Source organism: Mycteria americana, chromosome 6, assembly GCF_035582795.1.
Source record: "Mycteria americana isolate JAX WOST 10 ecotype Jacksonville Zoo and Gardens chromosome 6, USCA_MyAme_1.0, whole genome shotgun sequence".
Taxonomy (NCBI): domain Eukaryota; kingdom Metazoa; phylum Chordata; class Aves; order Ciconiiformes; family Ciconiidae; genus Mycteria; species Mycteria americana.
Genome location: NC_134370.1, coordinates 67,759,525 through 67,778,271, shown reverse-complemented (window position 1 = coordinate 67,778,271; position 18,747 = coordinate 67,759,525). Strand labels below are relative to the sequence as shown.

General features: G+C 49.1%; 1 protein-coding gene across 1 annotated transcript in view; it reads left to right on the top strand.

Annotated features, from left to right (window-relative positions):
* IGDCC3 (immunoglobulin superfamily DCC subclass member 3) overlaps positions 1-18,747 on the top strand; it is a 106,140-nt gene that overhangs the window by 50,835 nt on the left and 36,558 nt on the right. Inside the window, exons 3-4 of the mRNA XM_075504214.1 lie at positions 11,736-11,880; positions 14,623-14,753. Coding sequence (XP_075360329.1) covers positions 11,736-11,880; positions 14,623-14,753 — 276 coding nt within the window. The remainder of the gene's footprint in view (positions 1-11,735; positions 11,881-14,622; positions 14,754-18,747) is intronic.

Sequence of the window (18,747 nt, the reverse complement as noted above, 5' to 3'; positions counted from 1 at the left end):
ATTTCTCCTTGCCAGTAATAGATGCATATGCAAAATACTGTATTTGGTCGTGACACAGTATGGAGATTGGATGATGGCAGATTCCCGATACATCACTCTCCTGTAGGCATGGTGAGATCATCTTTCTACGGTATAGAAACCTGCTGTTTTAAACCATCTTATATGCGGAAAACACACCCAGCGAGCGCAGCCCTACATGGCGTGGCTCTACACACAATAAACAGCAGAGCCGCCTGACGGCCTCGCAGTAAATCAGTGCGTCTCCTCTTTCTGTCAGTTTTCTTCCTTGACGTGACACTCTGGGACATTTTGGTGCTGGTGGTGGTCTCACAGGCGGTGTTGTCCCACCAGCCACTACCGCTGCTCGGCACGTGCCAGTAGGGATGTGCTGAGCCGGGAGTGGCACAGCAGGGCAGTGGGAGCATTACCACCTTGACCCACCACTTTTCTCCTGCCACCTCTTTTCAACGAGTCCTCGAAGGTAATGAGTTTAATTTGATAAACTGGGCCCGGGGTGAGGTGTCGCTGCGAGTTTGGGAGATAAGCCTCCCTGATTCTTATCAACCAGAAGCCAGTCCTCCCTGGAGAGATGTGTTTTCTGGAATGCACCCATGCTCCTCGGGGTTGGTGATGGTCTGGTGATAGAGAGGAAGATGAAGATGGTGAGATTTGTGGTTTGTAACTCTGCCATCACTTTCTTCCTCTGTGTGACCATCCTCCCCATCCTTCTTAACTGTTCTCCTTACTTGTGCTTGTCTGTCTGCATGCTTCGGGAGGGCGATGTGTCTCCCAGTTGTATTTAGGGCGCTGTGGGGTATGCGGGGAGGACAGAGGACTCACCGTGGGTGCAGAGGGGCTTTCGGATGGAGTGGCTGCTTCATGTGGACCTGGCATGAAATTTAAGCTCTCACCTTGTCATGGGAACGGGTGTCTGGAGGGACCCCGGCTCACGGAGTCCAGCTTGTGTTACTATCTGTGCTGTGTCATACATGCACATGTATGCACATACGTGCACGTGTACACACGCTACTGTGTATACGCTGACAAGTGATGCTGGGGTGCAGCCCTAAGTACAACCATCCAGCAGAGGCGCAGAAAAAGACTTAGCATTCTCTGGCTCATGCTCAGAAATACAATCCCTGTCTCCTCCAAGCTCCCAGAGAGAAATCGGTGAAAACATCAAACCACACGTCCTGTACAGTGGGGCTGATACGCCAGAGCTATGAACTTTCTCTTTGAGGTGGTAATAGTTTGGCCAGCAGCCAGGAGCAGCAGCCGCGAACGGAAAGGGGGACTTCCAGAGATAAGCTATTTTCAGTCAACGGGGCTTCTCGCCGCAAAATAAATAGAAAAAGGACAAGCTCTACGTCTGCGGTCATGTGTCCTGCTTTCGTGGATTTGGCCTATTTTCTGAAGAATGGCTGTAATTCAGCTTGAATTTCCCCTGGATCGCTGCCAGCAAAATAGGAAGCTGTTGCTATTGCCAAGGAGCGAACAGGAATTTATATATGTAACTCAGCCACAGGGATGAGATGACAGCTAACGGCTTAGCCGCTGCTAGGAGGAAAAACAGACCTTGGAGGAAGCTGGATTTTCTCAGTATCACAGCAGTTCAGTCCTTTTTACCTCTTTGATATTATCACCTTCCATCTGGGTCAGGTAACATCATAACACAGTGGCCATGCTCATTGCCAAGGGATGGGAGCAGAGGAGCACTCGGCATTTTGGAAAATCACCTGCATTCGAGTGAAATTCAGCATTAAAATGAACAGAAAGGAGCATTAGAGCAGCGCTTCTAGTTTTTTCTGTATTGAATAACTTCTTTAGTCAATGTGCCCACCATTTCCACCTCTATTTCGTTCCTGAATAAAGAAGGGGGCAGTTTGTCATGCTCGGCACAGAGTATGGACGTGGTGAAAGACATACTGTTCTGGAGGATTTAAAGTTAATTTCCATCGGACAGAGAGACCGTTGTTCGGGTTACTCCCTCTTGAAGGCAGGGTAGCCGCCTTTCTCCCGTGCTCTGGCTGCCTTGGGTCTACAGGGAGCCTTTACCCCGTGTCTTTGCGCAGCTCTTCCCCCTGGCCGGACCCCACGCTGCTGGGAGGTTTGCAAGTCTGTAATGTTGTTGTGGAGTCTAAGGGATACAGCTGAGACTCAAACCTGCTGTCCAGCCCGTGCTGTCTAACAGGGCACTGCAGAGAGGTGCATCTAGGTACGGCAGAGTCCGTCGTGTTTGACTGCCCGCTCTTTAGCCAAAGCCTGAGTCTCTCTCCGCGCTGTGCCTGGGTTTTTGCCAAGCGCTAAGGGATGGTTTGTTGTATGCACCGCAACACCTTGGACCACCAGATTTGATAAAAAGATGTAGGGCATCATCTCAGTGGCAGTCCCACCTCCTCCAGGCACTCCTCCAGCCGCTGCCCCAGGGAGTGTATCAGTCTGTACAGCGGGCACCACAGTACACAGGCAGAATGTGCTGTAGCTCAATTTTCTATGGGCTTGGTCAACCCAGCCGTGCAGGAGCAGCGTGATGGCCGCGGCTCGGCAGCACCGAGCACTTGCTGAGCTCCCTTGCCCAGGCAAAACTCCCACCGCGGCGGGGCTGACCCCGCTGCAGCAGAAGGGAAAATGAAGAGTGAATTACCAGCACTGGTGCTGTTCACTGTCGGCCCGATAAAAATGGCACCTTGCCCAAGTCTTCTATAAATCACAGGTTCCATTCGGAAAGGAGTTTTCTGTGGTAATTAATGAGCCAGTATAAAGACATTAAATGGAGAATGTGTGGTGATAGAAAGGCTTGTCATTCACTGAGCCATCTTCCCCCATGTGAATAACCACGAGGGAACAAAGGCCAAACTCCTTATAGACTGAAGTGCACTATCTCTGATAGCTGGGAATGAAGTAATTCTCTGAAAATAACAAAGGCGCAGTAAAATACATTAGTAAACTAATTACAAGAGAGCTGGTAAAAACAGATGCTGAAAATTTAAAGCTATTATTGGAATGATTGCTAGCAGAAAAATGGGGGCTGACAACAAAAAATTAAAAAATGCATCTCATTTAAAATTCATTAGCCTGTAAATCAGGACAGCTCCCTGTCTGAAAGTGGGGCTGATGGCATTTCCGTGGGCAGTCATGATGAAAAGCTTCCTTTCCTTCACCTTTCTGGATTCCACCATCACCTCCGGAGATGCCGAAACGAAGCGTGTGCTCATTGGCGAGCACAAAAAACCAAGGATGGCTGCTGGCTTTGCAGACCGGGAGGTCTGAGCAGGGCTGTTTCTACCTAGAGGTGTTGCAAGGGCTGCGGCGGGGCAGGATAACGCCTTGTGCTCGGATGGCTCGCTGCCTCTCTGAGCTGATAAAAAGCAGGATTGCTCATCCGCGCTCGATATCTGAAGCAGTTGGCTGCAAACAAAGTGGTCGAGGGCCAAAAACGGCTGTGCGGGAGCTTCCTCTTGTACCATCTCCATCAATATTTGGGAGAGGGATGGAAAACATTGTTATTGTGCAACAAATCAAAATGGTAACTATGTAATTTGTCTTAATTGTGTGTGTCAGAGTAGGAAAAACACGAGGAGCTCCGGATGGGAATCTGGCAGGAGAGACCTGCCTGCTGGCAGCGTGCTGCATGCTTTGCTTTGCCCTCGCCGAGCCAGCCTCTCCTGGAGGCTTATGGGACAGCTTGCCCTTCAATTTTTGATTAGTTCAGGGGTCTGCAGGGGCACTTGAGCAGGAAAAATCATAGGTATTTTGCAAAGAGCAAATGTGTGCTTCAGAGGAAAGCCTGGGAGGTGGCAAGGTCCTGAAGAAGCCGTTGCCCAAAGTGGGGTGAGCTGTGGATGCAACAGGAGGGAGCATCTAGAGGGAGCATCTTCTTGCGATGCTGGAAGGGAGCCCTGCTTTGGAGTGGGGAAACCTTGTGTGATGCTGGGGTTTCTTAAGAAGTCGCCCCGCAGAAACGCAGGAGCCCTTCGTGGTGACTAGTGCCACTGGGCAGGTGTGACAGCAGCCAGTGTTGCCCGGCCAGCCATCACCCTTGGTGCTGGAGCACTGTAACGATGACAGATAACCTCCTCCTGCACTGCAGAATCGCTAGCTCCATATGCAGTCCACCCAAGCAAATTAGGAGTTGTTTATGACATTTAATACTCCCCCTTCCCTCCAGCAGCAGGGCGGCAGGACCGCAGGTTTGGCTTCACAAATGGTCGCCTCAGGATACACTAAACGCTGTCACGAGCCAGAGAGCAATTTCGTCTTGAAAAATTACTGCAATAGCGCTCCCTGATAAAGGTCTCTCCCAGTGATGCTTCCCTCTCCGCCAGAAACTTCTCTCCCTGAAACCAATTTGAGAGCGCTAAAGGGGCTGTTTATTAGTCGATTCCCCTGCAAAACAAGAGGGTGCTGGAAGACGAATGACTGTCTTGGGCTGTCTGCCATGCTGCTTTCCGTAGCAGGTAACGGGATGGGATGCTGCTGCATGCTCCGAACACGGAGGGAAGTGAGAAATTTGATCTGTGGGATTGCCAAGATGCATCTTTCGAAGTGATTTATAAGGAGCAGCATTGCCTCGTGGGTAGAGCGTGCCATTGGTACTTGAGGGATGATGTTGGATTTGGGTTGTGACCGTGGGTGTCGCTTTGCGTCCCCTGTGCCTGTCTCTGTAAAATGACTGATACATTTATGGGAAAGGTTTGAGGGTGCTCAGACAGCCCTGGTTGCTCACTGGGCTTCAGAGAGGGCATCTGTGCTGATGCACTGGGACTCGCTGCTCCTTATTTCCAGGCTGGGATGATTTCTGGCTGCAGCCACGTTGCAGGAGGTCTTGGGTCTGAGCAGGCAGCATTTGGCAGTGCCACTGCACGAGGCAGAGCCTGGCGAAGGCCAGCTGCTTTCAGGGTTTTCCTCTGCCACAGGCAGCTCCCCGGCACTCTCTATCCTCCCAAGTCAAGATAGCGAGGGTGGTGGGCTGTTGGATGTTGGGGATGCTCCCTGGCATGCTGTACTGGGACAGTGTGGGTGCATTCTCTCTCCTGAGGGATAGCACTTTGTGAGCTTTATAGAAATTACGAGATTTCAGTTTAAAACAGCCCTTGGGGTGTACGGCCCCTGTTTATTTCCGTGCATGGCTCGGAGACTGCTTTTATTCAGACAAAAATCTTTCCCACTCACGGGAGAGTACCCCTGCATCAACAACTGATGGTGTTGTAGCTATTTTTCCAGTAAGAGAGCTATAATCAATACCATAAATCTATTAAACGTTCTTTAGGACTGGGAGACTGGCTTGGAGGCGCGTGTGATTGTGCAGGAGAGGCTGGGGCGTGCTGGTGATGGGGAGCACGTTCAAGGGAGCCTCAGGAAGAGGAGTGGAGCTGCAGCACAGGCATTCAAAGGTTTTCCAGGTGCCATGATAAAGTCCCTGCAGGGACCTTCTCAGGAATGGCCCATCCTTCTCCTCCCAGCCCTGGTCCTCTGCTCGTGCAGGGTGGGTAAAGCAACTGAGCAACCAGGGACCCCTGAGCATGTTTCCTCTGACCCTGTTCCTCTCGCGGTCTGCGTGCAGTGGAGATGTGCTCATTACCTTCAGAGGTTATTTATCATCCCTACGCAGAAGCAGCCCCCATAGGGCTCTGTGCTTTTTTCCACTTGCTTCTCAAAGCGCCAAAACAAACAGTAAATCACGGGGCGGTAGAGTCCATCGGCGCTGCTCGTTGCAGTGCGGCGGGGAGGTGACCTGAGCTGCATTTGGCTCGCAGTCATTTCATGTGTTATGCAAAAAATTGAGAAGCCACCGTCCCAGATCAGGCAGCAATTTGCCTCCTGGTGGACTTGAGTCAGGAAGTGGTGGATTTTTTTCCCCTCTCTTGTAAAATATCTGTTGCATGTTCCCTCCTGTGGGCAGCTGCTGTGGCCCACTGCGAGGCATTAGCTCAGTTGTCTCCCTTTCATCCCCATCCCAGGGGCTTAGGGAAGGGAGGGAAAAACAGGCCAGGTGGAGACTTTGTTCTTCAACCAGAGAAGTCGGTCTGATGGGGTGTCTTCTCAATCTTGTTTAAATTATTTCACTCAGCTTTGATTGAGTGTGAGAACAACAGAGACACGAGGATGCAAAATGCAGAGAGAGCGGGGAGCCTGGACCATCCTCCGTCCCTGCTTTGAGCAGTCATATCAGTGCCAGGGGGAGAAAATGACAGCCAAAGCAAAAGAGGAATAAGCATTTGTTTTCAAATATTGCAAATAAAAAGCGTGCAGGACTGACCCTCTTTCCCTCTACATCTGCCCAGCACAGAACGAGATGGGGCTTCCTCCCTCTCTCATCTCACCATGTATTTTGGTTCCTCTTAAATGAGCTACATTCCTCCAAAATGTCTTTCTTGCTTCAAACTCTCCTGAGTCTTGCAGCCCATTTTCTTTTGAGATCTGAGGCCCGGTGCGGACAATAGAGATTCGGGATTTTCACCACTATGATTAGTGGGCAGGGGCAGAGGGGATTTTCCTCTGTGCTGGGAGAGGCACGGCTGGTCTTTAATATTTCCCTCCCTTTCCAAAGCCGAGAGAAAGGCGATTTTTCTTCCCTTTAGATGTGAGCGAAGGCCCCCGCTCCTGCTACTCCTGGAGAATTAAATAGATAAATGGGCGGCACTGTTGTTCACGCTTCACTATGCACAAAGCAACTTGCATTCAAAATTGGGCTCATGGCAGTTCAGCAACAACCTCGCACAATAGCATCATTAGACACGCAGGGCCGGCTCGCAGGCGCAGAGGCTGCTCTGCAGCTGGAGTAGCCACTGGGCTGTTGTGACGTGGGCTTTTTTTCTATTTCTATTATAAAAATGCATCTTTAAAAAAATGTAGAGAAAGACGATGCAGTGTCTTCTTCTTAAAGACTGGGGAAAGCGTCCCTGTTTGAAAGCAGGGGCAAGAGGGGAGAGGATGAGATTTGTGGTGTCCGTACGCCCCCCATCTTTTGTGCCAGCTCTTTCTTGCAGGGAAATCCTCCATTTCCGGAGCGTGGAGGGGAGCAAATATGAAACCTGTGTCTGCTAAGCCTTCACCTGATGTCCTCCTTGAAAATATTCCCCGTCAGGTTGCTAACTTAATGGTGAAGGTCTCCTAAGCCAAGAGGGAATGGAAGAGGATGTAATCCCTCTGCTTGCTTTGGGGCAGGGAAAGCGTTTGGAAAGAAGTTGAGGTGCCAAGGAGGATGGGGGCTTAATAAATCTCACAGATTCTGAGGGTTGGTTCTGCTGGAGCTGTCAGCCTGATTTGAGAGTGGTTTAGGTCTGGGTTTAATAGGCATGGTGGTCATTGTGTTTTAAAAACGACCCTGACTTCTGCTGACCCGAGGGGAAATTCAATTTTATTAGTAAGTTGGGAAATTCAGTACGAAAATCAGCAGCTGTCGCCAGCATCGGGATAGAGCCACTCTTAGAAGGGGTTGGGTCTGCCCATGGCTTGTTCTCTCACACTGGGCAAACCATTTGCCTCCCTGGCTTCACTTTCATCAGTTGTAATGGAGCTAACGAAGCCTGCCCTCCTCGGCAGGCACGTCTGGGACCCCAGGTACTGGAGGCATGTCCCCATTAAACTCTTGTTCCTTGTACTGTGGCCTCAAAAAACTTTGAGGCATTTTAACCACGTGCCTGCATTGGAAGAGGTCTGAATTTAACAGGTTGGTGGCAGAAATGTGTAGAAAGGGTCTTTGCTTGTGGGCTGTTGTTTGTGAACTGCCTGGCGTCAGTGTCGGTGAGGATGCTCAGCTCCTCTGGCGTCAGAGCCAACCTGGGTATCTGTTTCCCCATAAGTAATTTAAAAGTGAAAAGCAATGTGATTGCAAAACTAGCTGGGCTTCCCAAATACTCTCCTAACACCAGGCTTGGCACTGAACCTTTCAAGTCTTCTTCCTCCCCTTGTGCCTGCAGTTGATAATAATGTTTGCGTTTTAATGATTCTAACAGGCCTGGGATTTGCTTTGACATACCAAGTTAATGTTTTCTTTTTCTATATCAAATCTAGGTCAATCTCTGGCTTAGCACTAATGCTGTACTGAGCAAAAAAGGATTGGCCACTAATGGTTTCAATTTAGTTTTTCATGGAGTAAAGAAAACTTCACTCGATACCTATTTTCATTTTTATTCCATTGGCCTTTCCACAGGGCCCGTTAGGATGGAGAGAGTGTTTGCACTTCGAATAGGGGAGACCCAGCAAATTCGTTTGCCAGAACAAATCCTCTGTGAATATGGATGAGGATAAGAGTTGCTGCTCCCCGGCACTATGTCCATAGGACGTGCCTTTGGGAGCTGCATCCTGGTGGGAGATCCCAAGCATGGGTTTCACTTTAGGGAAGAGCCTCACCTGTGACTCAGCCTCATCCTAATTGAGGTCCTCCATGATACAACATGGGGGAAGAAGAGATGAAGAGTAACTCCTCTGCCTCATGCGTTAGTGTGGCAGTAGACAACTCAGCCTGAATCTAGCCTTGGCCAACCTCTTTGGGAGAAGGTGCTCCCGTGTCTGCAGCGTGGGAGGGCTGCTGGGTCCATTCCCCATCTGCTGTAAGCCCATTTTGTTTTATCTTTCCCTGCCCTGTGCCAGCCTGTGTGTACCATGGCCAAAATCCAGGTGTGATGATAGCAGAAGCACTGAGACACTGTGGCTTGGAGCATCAATATGGAGCAATGAGCGTGCACATGATTTAGGTTGATAGAAAATCAACTTGATGACTACCCTATGCTCACTGTGTGTGTGGACGGTACCGTGCTACACATGGTGATGGCAGAGGGAAGTTTAATGGGAACAGGGTGACATTCACCCCATCTGATGACAGTAAAAAGGGGCCTGGGGCAGCACCAGTCCCTCCGTTGGCACCTGGATGCTGCACTGCTGGACGACAGAGACCATGGGCAGATGGATTAGAGGGTGCCTCCCCTCTTAGGAGCTCAAGGGTGAATATTGTGATTGCATGTATTTATTTTTAAAATGATTATGGCCATTAGCATAGAAATGAGATGCAGCTCCCTGGCTGCTGGCCAACCTCACCCGGGCTGGTGTGCAGCTCTTCTCCACGGCCGCTGAAACAATAGCGCCTGGCTGCTAACTGGGGTCCTGGCGTTTGCTGCTGAAAGATAAGTGACGAATAGGAGCAAGCACTCCGCTGTATGAGTTTGTTTCAGTCGGTTGGGACATATATAAAAATCTCACGTGGGTCAGCAGAGATTTAGCCCCTCTGATCAATGCCCTGTAAAGCAGTTGTGCTCTTATCCTTCTTCTCTCCTTACACCCAGTGATTTATTTCCAGGCTGAAAACAGCATCCCAGGTAATCACTCGCGTTCAAGTTTTGTTGCTGTTTTACAGGAGATGCTACAAAAGCTTTTGTCTCTGCAAGTGTAAATAAACTTGTAAACCTGTGTTAAAAAAATAGCATTTTGTAGCTTGGTGCATGAATTTTTAATGCATCTTCTGCAAACCAGCTGGTCTTGGCAAGGGTCACAGTGTTTCCTAGGCATTTAACATAAAACTGTGCTTCAAAGCCACGTTATAGGGTCATTGAAGAGTAATATTTTACTTAACATCCTCATAACTGAATTATTTATAACTTCCTATGTTTTATTCATGATAAATATTAATACTAGTGTCTTTAAGAGTAGAGGTTATTGCTGCAGTTTTACCTATAAGAGGTGATATTATTGAAATAAAGGAATGGCAATGAATTCTGTAGCCAGCAGAGCAAAGTCTGTGCTGGGGCTGTTCTCATTCACACCTCCCTCTTCTTATCAGCCCTGTCAGCCACTGAAAAACCTCAGCACTGAGCATCTGTACATTTGAAAGGAATTTTCCTGCAGGCATCTGAATCTCTGCTTTTTTTTTTTTTTTTTTTTGCCTTTTTTTCCCCCTTTATTAATGAGCTTTGTGTCATTCTCATTAATTCTGGGATTCATTTCTTGGTGAGAGTTCACAAGCTTTGGTTGCAAGATGCTCGCCCTGGCCTGGACCTCCAAATGGCGGCAGCCTTGAAATATTCTGCAGGCTCCCTCGAGCTCTCCTGCCATGGGCACATCTGGACCCCCCATTTTTTGAAGCATCCCTTGCCATCTTGGAAGGGAAATCACCTGGTGTGGGAGACCCCCCAGCAGCCTTTGGGCTCCTTCCCACATGGCTGAGTGCTCTGGGCCATGAGCAGTCTCATTTCAAGGCTAAATGTGTATGAATTGGGTGAATTGCCATTCCACCATTGCGCTCCATCCCTTACCAGAGAGGATATTTGCATTAGCTTTCCTCTTGGGAAAAGGAAATATATTATTGCATGCTCTTTTGCTTTGTGCTGGTGCGTTCCCACGTGGCTGGAGCATTGCACAGCCACCTCCTGGTCCTGCTCCCATTGCTGCATCCCGGTGTGGGGCTGGCTGCCCATCCCACCCTCACGGCTGCAAATCCTTCCCAACCCTATGGCCGTGTGGGGCTGGGGCTTTGCTCCGTGTTACTCGATCAGCTTAACAAATCTGCAGTCAGCGGGTTGAGAGCAGTGGTTGCGGGAGCAGTGCGGGTTAATGCAACACATATTTAATGTATGATTGCTAATGGCCATCTCCCATCTGCCTGAGCCCAACTGGAGTTTGCAGATGAATGATTAAGCTGCCCTGACACATATGCAGCTTGTTCCTTAGCGGAGGTACATTCATTACACTTGACGCATGTAAAAGGGAACAAGGCTTTCTCACTGGGGAAAGGGGTATTATCGGGCTGGGGTGGCAGAGCAGGGGGCTCTCTTGGAGTTTATTTTGTATGATAATGTGTGAGATCTTCGTGTGGATGCGGCACTATAAATGAATCATGAGCTAAATAACCACTGGGATGTTTATTAGCTTCGAATATGTTTATTGCAGAGTCAACAGGCAGCACCTTCCAATTAATTAATAGTAATAATTACTGTATTATTTATGTAGCTCTAACAGCATGCTAGAGTCTTTCCGCACAATGGTTACAGCTGTGGCTGTGCTGAAGCAGGCTGGTCTGTATTCATCCTGCGTGGGCATGCTGAGGTTTGTCATTTGCTGTCGGGTGGTCCCAACCCCAAAAGCCTCAGTTTACTGAGCTGCTGAGCTCTCGGCAGCTGCTCTTTCTATCAGCTGAAGCCTGTTGCTCCGCAGCATGGGGATGTGACCATTCCTTCTGCAGTGCTGGAAGGCAGAGTATGCAATGAGCTGGAGCACGTGCCAAACAGAGATGGAAATCAAGGGCTGTAAGTTTTACTAGGGTATCTGGGAGCTCTTTTGGTCATTTAAGCAAAATAGTCAAGCCATGTACATCAGAAGGATATTTACAGCAGATAAGATATTAGCAGCAACAGCAAGGATAGACATCGCTTTTCTGATGTGAACTTAGATCCAAAGCCTGCTGAAGCTCTTGAGAATGACCTCCAATAAGTGCCAGTGCAGTGTCTGTGCATCTCGCTTCCCCAGTAGACCTTGCTGTGGACCATGTGGGTCATGGAGCACCGTCTCCTGGCCTGGTTGAGTCAATCAATTCAATGTGTAGAGGCAGACATATGGCAAGAACTTGCTGCTAGTCTTGTTTCTCCATGCAGGAGGTTAGGCTGCAAACCAGCCTTCTGTTCTTGCATTACAATCCCATTTGCTGTCTCTGGGAAATTGGGGTGTTTCTAGGTCATGTGAAGTTGTTGGCAGTGGATCTCTTTTCACATATGAATATTTTTGTCTCTCTTTGTGTCTTCCAGCAATGTCCGACTTCCACATCCACCCTCAGAACGCAGTGGTGGAGGAAGGTGGCGTAGCCAGATTCCAGTGCCAGATCCATGGCTTGCCTGAGCCGGTCATCCTCTGGCAAAAGAACCGCATGCCAGTCAACACAGACAATGAAAGGTAGGACCTGTCCAAACCACATACTGCTGTCCTTTCTCCAGGTGGAAAAAGGTGGTCAGGCTTGCTCTTGCTCTCACAGTTGTGCTAGGACCCAGCTAATTGGGGCTGAGGATCTTGGCCAGCGTTTCTGCCATGGAAGGGTCTTTCAGGTAATGTTGTGGGTTGTCTGGGCTCCTTCTGGCCAAACACTGTGCAGAAATACTGTATCTCTCAAGAGAACTAGATAAACCCCGTTAGCTGATTTCGGAGGGGGCAAGGGCTTGCATTGACCTTCCCTGATCAGCCCTCCTCCAAGTTTACTTTCCAGCATGAAGAGCCCACCCAGCAATCTGAGCAGAGCTGGGGTAGCTTTGGCATCCATCATCCCTCTGTGGCTCCATTTTGTGCAACTCTTTCTGAGCCAGATCCATGACTTAGGGTCTTCCATGCGGGTCCTGAACTCCTGCAAGCGCTGAATTATACCGTGGCTGCTAGACTTTCTTTCCCAGGTGGACTCCCTTGTGTGTGGTGGCAGGGGAGCTCTGCAGAGAGCATCCTGCAGTGCCCTGGGCTGCCGTTTCCCACGCAACCCTCCTAAACAGAAACCCCAGCTGCCCCCCTTCCCCAGCCTAGACCTGGGACGGCACGTCCTCGCTTCCTGTGTTTGACAGGCTACTCCCTTCACGTCGGAAACATCCCTCATCACGGTTTGATCCTCCGAGCGGCGGTGGGGCCTGGCGGAGGACAGGTGGCAGGAAACGCGTGCTCCGTGCCGGCAGCCTCCGGTGGTCCCAGCTGCAGCTCGGGAGCTGCACAACCAATGGTGGGAGACAATCGGTCGCAGCACACCTCAATCACGAATTGACGTCCGTGCATTGGGAATAGGCAAAACCAGGAAGCTGTAAATATTTTCCTGAAAGCCCCTATTCTTAAAAATGTCACTTCTGCAAGCAGAATGTGGTTGGGTGCTTTGGAGGCAGGAGAAAACACGAGGGCTGGAACAATGCCTGACCTTTTCAGCGTTGCAGTGAACTTACAGTAGAAGGACCCAAGAGGCCCAACCCTGCCGTGGAAAACTGCAACTGTCAGGTTTTGTTTTTCCTTGCGTTTTTCATCTGAGCTTTTTTTAGCCCAGCACAGGGTTGATTCGTTAAACTTGATCTCCTCTGAAGGCTTCTTACTCACACAAGTGCTAAACTGGGGATGTGCTAGAGCAGGGCAACTGCTCCAAGGTGATATCAGCAGAAGTAAGGGGTGCAGAACTGGGCCTGATGCCTTGCATGCATCCCGATGAGATGTTGCAGGACAGGTGAAGTTCCCTTGAAGTCTCTCGTGCATTATTGCTCCTTTCCACTTGAGCCCAGAGTCACAGGTGTGGAGATTGTTAGAGATGTGGCAGGGATTTGAGTGTGACCAGGACTTCTATTCTCCAAGACTGAGGAGCTGCAAGATTGAGGAGCTCCAAGACTGAGGAGCCAAGACTGTTCTCCAACTCAGAGAGCCCCAAGTTGCGTTCATCCCCGCTGCTTCTCCACCAGGGCAGGGAGCTTGCCCAAACCCTGGAGAACGTGGGCTAGGAGCAGTTTCCCTATGTTCAGTGTCCTGATTTTGAACAGATTTGGCTTTTTGTAGGAGTAAAATTACTGGGGAATGTTTTTATTATCAGCTCAGTAGATTAATCTCTGACACCAACGGGCCCGGGTGATGAGGGTTGCTTCTCTAACTGAATTGGATTTCTGCATTAATCACGCTTTGTGCATTTCTGCGTATAAAGTGTATATAAATTTGTATGCCGAGTCTTGCACTTGGAGGCTTTGAAGGCAGAATAATAGCTTTGGAATTGAATCTTCTAATGCTGTGGGCAGATTGTTAACAAAAATGAAGGCTTCTTGTGGTATAATTCATCCAAAACAATGGGCATTTTAAAGTCCCAGAGAGATTGCAATCAACTTCGGGACGTGTAAAACTGATTGCTGTCACGCTGCCACCGACACCAAGCCGCGCGTTTGGAACCCAGCGCAGGGAGCAGGTTATAGGCACTTAACCATATGCTGATATGGAAAAAGATATTCTTCATCTTCCAGACGGAAATGGATTATTAACTCATCACAGTGTAATGACTTACTACCAGCCAATTTAAACACACAGTTGCCAAGCAACCTGTAATGTATGTATACATATATGTGTGTATGCATGCATGATTTAAATGTACCTATGTTTTAAATATATAAAATATTTATTTTATATCATCAATATCTATTGTAAACGTGCCTTTCCACGCATTTGAGGTTTTAAGGTCATGTGGATTTGAGTCCTGGACCTGGATCTGGGATTGTGGAGCATGCGCTTCCCGGGATGCTTGTCCATGGTCACTGTGCTTCAGCCGATGAGTGAAAACTCCCACGTCAGCTGGGTTCACAGGCAAACGCACTGCCAAAGCTTTTCCACAGATTAAGTAAGAAGCACCTACTTTGTAGCCTTCCAGCAAAAGTCATCCTTTCTCAAGGCTGCATCAGAAGATAAAGAAAGGGAACATACCCGCCTGTAAAAGAAGACCAGAGGCTCAAGTATCCAAAAAAATAAAGAACTGATGCAGTGATAAGCATGGGCTCAGCCTGCCGGGGGCTGCATCACTCGGGCGGTATTGGCAGCTCCGCGCTGGGATGCAGGGAGCCAGCCTGCCTCACCTGGATGGGTGTGCAGCCTGCTTTCACATCATGTCCTGCTTTGCAAGTTTTTGTTTCTGCTTTTCTCTTCCCACAGGTACACGCTGCTTCCCAAGGGGGTCCTCCAGATTACGGGACTGAGAGCAGAAGACAGTGGGATTTTTCACTGTGTTGCTACCAATATTGCTAATGTGAAGTTCAGCCGGGAGGCCAGACTCACCGTGTCAGGTTAGTACCAGTAAACACTCTCCTGGCTGTCTTTCTGTTGCTTTCCTCCTGCTGCTAGTCTGGACCAGGACAGTTTAAGAGAGCTTTAGGCTAACAGCACTGAGAAGCATCCCTCTGTCCAGCCATAGCACCTTCCTTGTTCTGGACTGTTATTAGTTCCTGCCAGATCAGTCCATTTGATAGCAGATAAACCTGTCTCTTTGCCTGTAAATTAGTGCTAGTTTCTGGGTAGAGGGAGGACGGTGAGAAAATGAGTTACAGCAGCTTTACATTAAATAAATTATTTTGGAAATGTGGAAGATTCATCATTTCCTTATAAGACCTGCCCACTCTGGAAGTAATTGCAGCACACAGGGTGATCAATTATTTATCTAATGGGGGAATTATGTTCTGTAGGCTGTTAGCATTGCATTGCGACCGAAGCGGGCTAACCTTGCTTTGGAAGATGAGAAGGAGGAGCCCTGAGCACCCCAGGCTGAATTTTGACTTGGTCCTCCATCCACATTTGAAGTCAGTGGCAGAAACAGGTTTTCACCTCTGAAAGCTCCAGCTGAAGAAATGACGGTGCCTTATGATCTCCTCTCAAAAAAAAGGGCCAAAGTCACATACTTGCTGTTTGGTTTCACGCTGTGAGGTAGGATGTGATGAAGCTATAAGGGCAAACCAAAGCAACCCACATCCACACTTTGCATGTGCACAAGTTTGGCTTGTTTGTGAAAGCACACAAAATGTCACGTGGAAGTGATGACTTTGGGCACAGGGAAGGAAGGATCAGGGTGCAAATACACTGCGACCACGTTTCCATAGCTGTGCTACCCTCTGCTGACCTGCCCGTTGCCCATCCTCCATTAGCTGTCCGTGTGGGACCCAAGCTGATCTCTGGAGCCCCTTCGAGCAATAACTCAGCAGCCAATTTCTAAACCTGATGTTAGATTGTCACCTTCGAGTTAGGCTTTCTTCGTTTGTCAGTCTTTTTAATTTGAAACTCTTTTAGCTTCAGAAGTCTCCCTTGATGTTTCAGTAGCTGCTCCTAGTATGAAGGAAGTGGGAAGTATTAAGTCAAATCATATGACCCAGCCCGACCAAGCAGCCAGGAGTGAACGACGCCTTTGTGCCCTCTTCTTAGAAATATCTTTGATATGCTCATCCTCCTTGTATGAAAACAGGGCAGCTTGCTTCTCCTGAATTTCAGAGCATTTGTGGGTTACCTTCAGAGAAGATAAGAGTGCCAAAGAAGTAGTCAGCTGCAAATTGTGGCTCTGTCCTGCTGGCAGGGTGGCCTCTGAGATACAGGGCTCTGTGAAGGTCAGACCCCCCCTGGGATGCTGGGTACCCACTGTAGTGCCCTGTGACAGCAGCAGTGGTGCATCCATGGCTCTTGGGTAGGGGACCAGCCTAGATTCCCTGTGGAAATGGAGATGACAGTTTTGGAGATAAGAAGCAAGGGAAATCTGCACAGGGCTGGTTGGGTATGTGTTTCTCTGTGAGCTTTTTTTATTTGCAGCAAAGGGTCTTCCCCTCCGTGAGCTGTGATCCTCCTGTCCGTCAGATACACATAACTGCTGGTACGCGGTGGCTGGAGGCTTGCCAGCATACACTCGTATCTCACAGCCTGCCTTCAGCCTCCGAAATGGCTGCCTGGCCAGTGATTCTGGAGTAGGAGAGTTAATGCCCGTACCGAATGTCAGATTAGCCTCTGCCAACTGTAAAAAAGCAGAACGTGTGAAATGGGGTGAAGCTGAGGAAAGAGCGATGCTGTGTATATCAACTCTGATGGGGAAAGAAAGCAAGTTAACCAGTTCTGAAAGACCTGGGAGCTTTTGATGCCTGTTACTTATCTGTTTTCTTGATCTAGGTGAACAGTAGCCGCGTGGAGGGAAAAGAGAACAGTAAATTGTCAACATGGTGAAGTTCTTTGTGTCAGTTTACTGGTCTGAGTTATTATTTCTCACAGGGCAGAAAGTGTGAGTTGTTCTCATCTGACCATCCCTCATTTCAGATGGATATTTTCCAGGTTTCGTGTTTGTGAAATGTTTGTGGGTTTTCTCTTCCTTAAAGCAGTCAGATGATGAATACGGGCACCATGTATAAGTGTCTGTTCAAGGGCTTGGACCGTGCTTCAGTGACTGCATGTCAGCAGAGCTGCCGTAACGGGACGTTTGCATGCTCTCAGCCCATGGAAAACCCATTGCACTGGGTTAAACCTCCCTGAAAAAGGTTTATGCTCTGTGGTGTTTGCTAAGAGCACACAAATATCTGTTAGACCAGGACAGCGGGTATGTGCTAGCATGTTAACCCTAGGCTTTGGCACACTGGCAGAGGCTATGGTGTGCTGCAGAGGTAGGACAGGGACGTTGCTTCACTGGTGTGGGTGTTTTATCCATAAATACTGAGCTAACCTGAGTGCTGTTGTGCACATGTCATTAGGATGATGGGGTAAGCAGTAATCTTGCAAATCTTTCCATCGCCTCCCTCTTGTGTGGAGGGCTAAAGGGAATGGTGCTCTTTGCTCTTCATTGTGGCAGGAGGGTTCCCTCTCCTCTTAATGGGGCAGCAACTTCAGCCAAGGCTTCACCCACAGAGAAGCACCGGGTCTGCCTCACCGGGGTTTCCAAACTGAGCCCTGGCTGGGGAGGGAGGAGGGAGAGGATGGAGATGGGCTCTGGGAGCTGCTGCCCTGCAGGGCACTGCCACAGCCCAGCTGGAGAGGACTAGGAGGATGGCTGCTTGCGGGGGATGAAGGAGCCTGCTCACAGCACTTTCCTTCCTCTTGCTGGCAGCAGTGTCGGGGCTGCCGGCAGCGAGCGGCATGGATATGTCTTCCAGCCCTACTGATTGATTATTTTCAAGTGCCTGCTTAGTGGAGATGCTCCCGAGGGGCTGCCTGCCTCTCTGCGCTGACACCTTTTCACTTCGAGCTGCAGCTCTCTCTGCTGCTGTCCTTTTGATCAAGATCTAACAGCCCATGCTGACGAAGCTCCCATGCCTGCTAGAGTGCCTGTCACTCCTGGCGGTGCCAGGGACCTCCCCATCCTCGCCGTGATTGCTGCTGGCAGCGTCCCTGGGGACCATGTGCATCATTAGAGCCTTTTTCCCTTTCATAACAGATCCCCCCCACGTTGCCCTGAACCCTGTTGTGCTCCAGCAGCACTCGCCTGCCACGAGTCCCTCGTTTTGTTACTCCTTCCTTCCTGACCCTGCATCAAAGAGCTTTTCTGGTTGGAGAAGGAAACCTCCTTCTCGATGGTCGGGCATAGTCAACCCCTTTGCATGGTGCTGGCATCTGACCACCGTGTCCCTGCTGGGTCACCGTCCCTTCTGGCCCTGGAGCTGGCACTGCCGTGTGCGTTGGGCTCGGCAGCAAACCTACGGGACCATTACGTGGCCTTTGCAGGAGAAGGTGAGCAACAGTGGAAATGCCACTTCCAGAGCTGGGCAGGGTTTGGCCAAACTCAGGGAGCTGAGCCCACACCCAAAAACCAGAATGCCTATTTAGGACTCAGAGTATAAATCAAAGAGTGTGATTTTTTGTATATTTTATTGTCAAAATAGAGTGTTTTATAAAATCTGCTTTGGTCTCAGCTCCCGTTTACTGATATTCTTGGGTGACCTTGAACAATTCATTTCATTTTTCTGTGTTTTGAAATATTGAAATCGCTATATAATACGATGATAATATCGTATTATTCTAAGCGTGAACATTTAGTATTGTGATTTAGAACAATAAATCTACAGGGGTTTTAAAGGCACTCCAAGGTACTGAGGGGGAAGGTATTGTTTTTCAGCTCTCTTGGGGTTAACCAGCCGGTCATATGAATTTATTGTGCATTCTGGTTCTCATAAAAAAATCTGCATTTTATGGCTTGCAGTGAAATGCGTTTAGTGAGAAAGTCAGCTCTTAAGTCACACTGACACGGTGATTTTTCTTGGATTTTGCCCATTTAGACACAACCTCTGAATCACTTTATCGCTCCCCATTTAGCCCCTGTAGGAA